Raw genomic sequence first — 1048 nt, forward strand, 5'->3', positions numbered from 1 at the left:
GTTGGACAGGGGTCGGGAAGGGCCGGTAGCAGCCCGGTGCCCATGTCCGTGCCCGTGCTGAGCGCTGCCCCGCAGCCTGGCTGCCCGCCCTGCAGCTGGTCCGGCGCGGCTCCAAGGCGGTGACGCGGCACTGGAAGGCGATGCATTTCCAGCGACAGAAGCTGCTGGCCCTGACCGAGTACCTGTCCCCGCGGCCAGCCCTGCCCCCGCGCTGCCTGCCCGGCCCCACGGCCCCCGGACCGCAGGTGAGACTCGGATGGGGCTGTGCGGGGAGGGGCGTTCCTTCAGCCCCATTCCCTGCGTCCATCCCTTCCATCCATCCCCTCCATTCCCTGCATTCCCCCGTTCCCTGTTCCCTGCATCCATCCCTCCATCCATCCCCTCCCATTCCCTGCATTCCCCCATTCCTTCAGCCCCCACCCCCTGCATCCATCTCTCCATTTCCCTCGTTCTCTCCATCCCCTCTATCCCTCCATTCCCTTCATCCATCCCCACATTCCCTCCATCTCCCCATTCCCTCTATTCCCTCATTCCCTCCATCCCCTCCATTCCCTCCATCCATCCTCCCATTCCTCCCATCCCTCCATCCATCCCTCCATTCCCCTATTTCCCTTCATCCATTCCCCCATTTCCCCCATTCCCCCATCCATTTGTCCATTCCTTCCATCCCTTCATCCCTCCATCTATCCCCCGATTCTCCCCATTCCCTCCATCCCGCTGTTCCCCCCATTCCCTGCATCCATCTCCCCATTCCCCCCATTCCCTCCATCCCCCTATTCCCTCCATCCATTCCTCTATTCCCTCCATTCCCTCCATCCATCTCTCCATCCTCCCATTCCCCCATCCGTTTGTCCATTCCTTCCATCCCTTCTTCCCTCCATCTATCCTCTGATTCCCCCCATTCCTTCCATCCCCCTGTTCCCCCCATCCCTCCATCCATCCCTCCATTCCCCCCATTCCCTCCATCCCCCTATTCCCTCCATCCCCCTATTCCCTCCATCCATTCCTCTATTCCCTCCATTCCCTCCATCCATCCCTCCATCTATCC

General features: G+C 61.4%; 1 protein-coding gene across 1 annotated transcript in view; it reads right to left on the minus strand.

Annotated features, from left to right (window-relative positions):
- The window catches only part of LRRC46 (leucine rich repeat containing 46), a 7166-nt gene extending 7122 nt beyond the window's left edge, over nucleotides 1-44 (minus strand). The window contains exon 1 of the mRNA XM_057388722.1: nucleotides 41-44. Within this exon, the coding sequence (XP_057244705.1) occupies nucleotides 41-44 (4 nt within the window). The remainder of the gene's footprint in view (nucleotides 1-40) is intronic.
- Between the last annotated feature and the right edge of the window lie 1004 nt (nucleotides 45-1048).

The sequence above is a fragment of the Malurus melanocephalus genome, unplaced genomic scaffold (genome assembly GCF_030028575.1).
Source record: "Malurus melanocephalus ecotype Western Australia unplaced genomic scaffold, MMel_1.1 scaffold_2380, whole genome shotgun sequence".
In the NCBI taxonomy this organism is placed as follows: Eukaryota; Metazoa; Chordata; class Aves; order Passeriformes; family Maluridae; genus Malurus; species Malurus melanocephalus.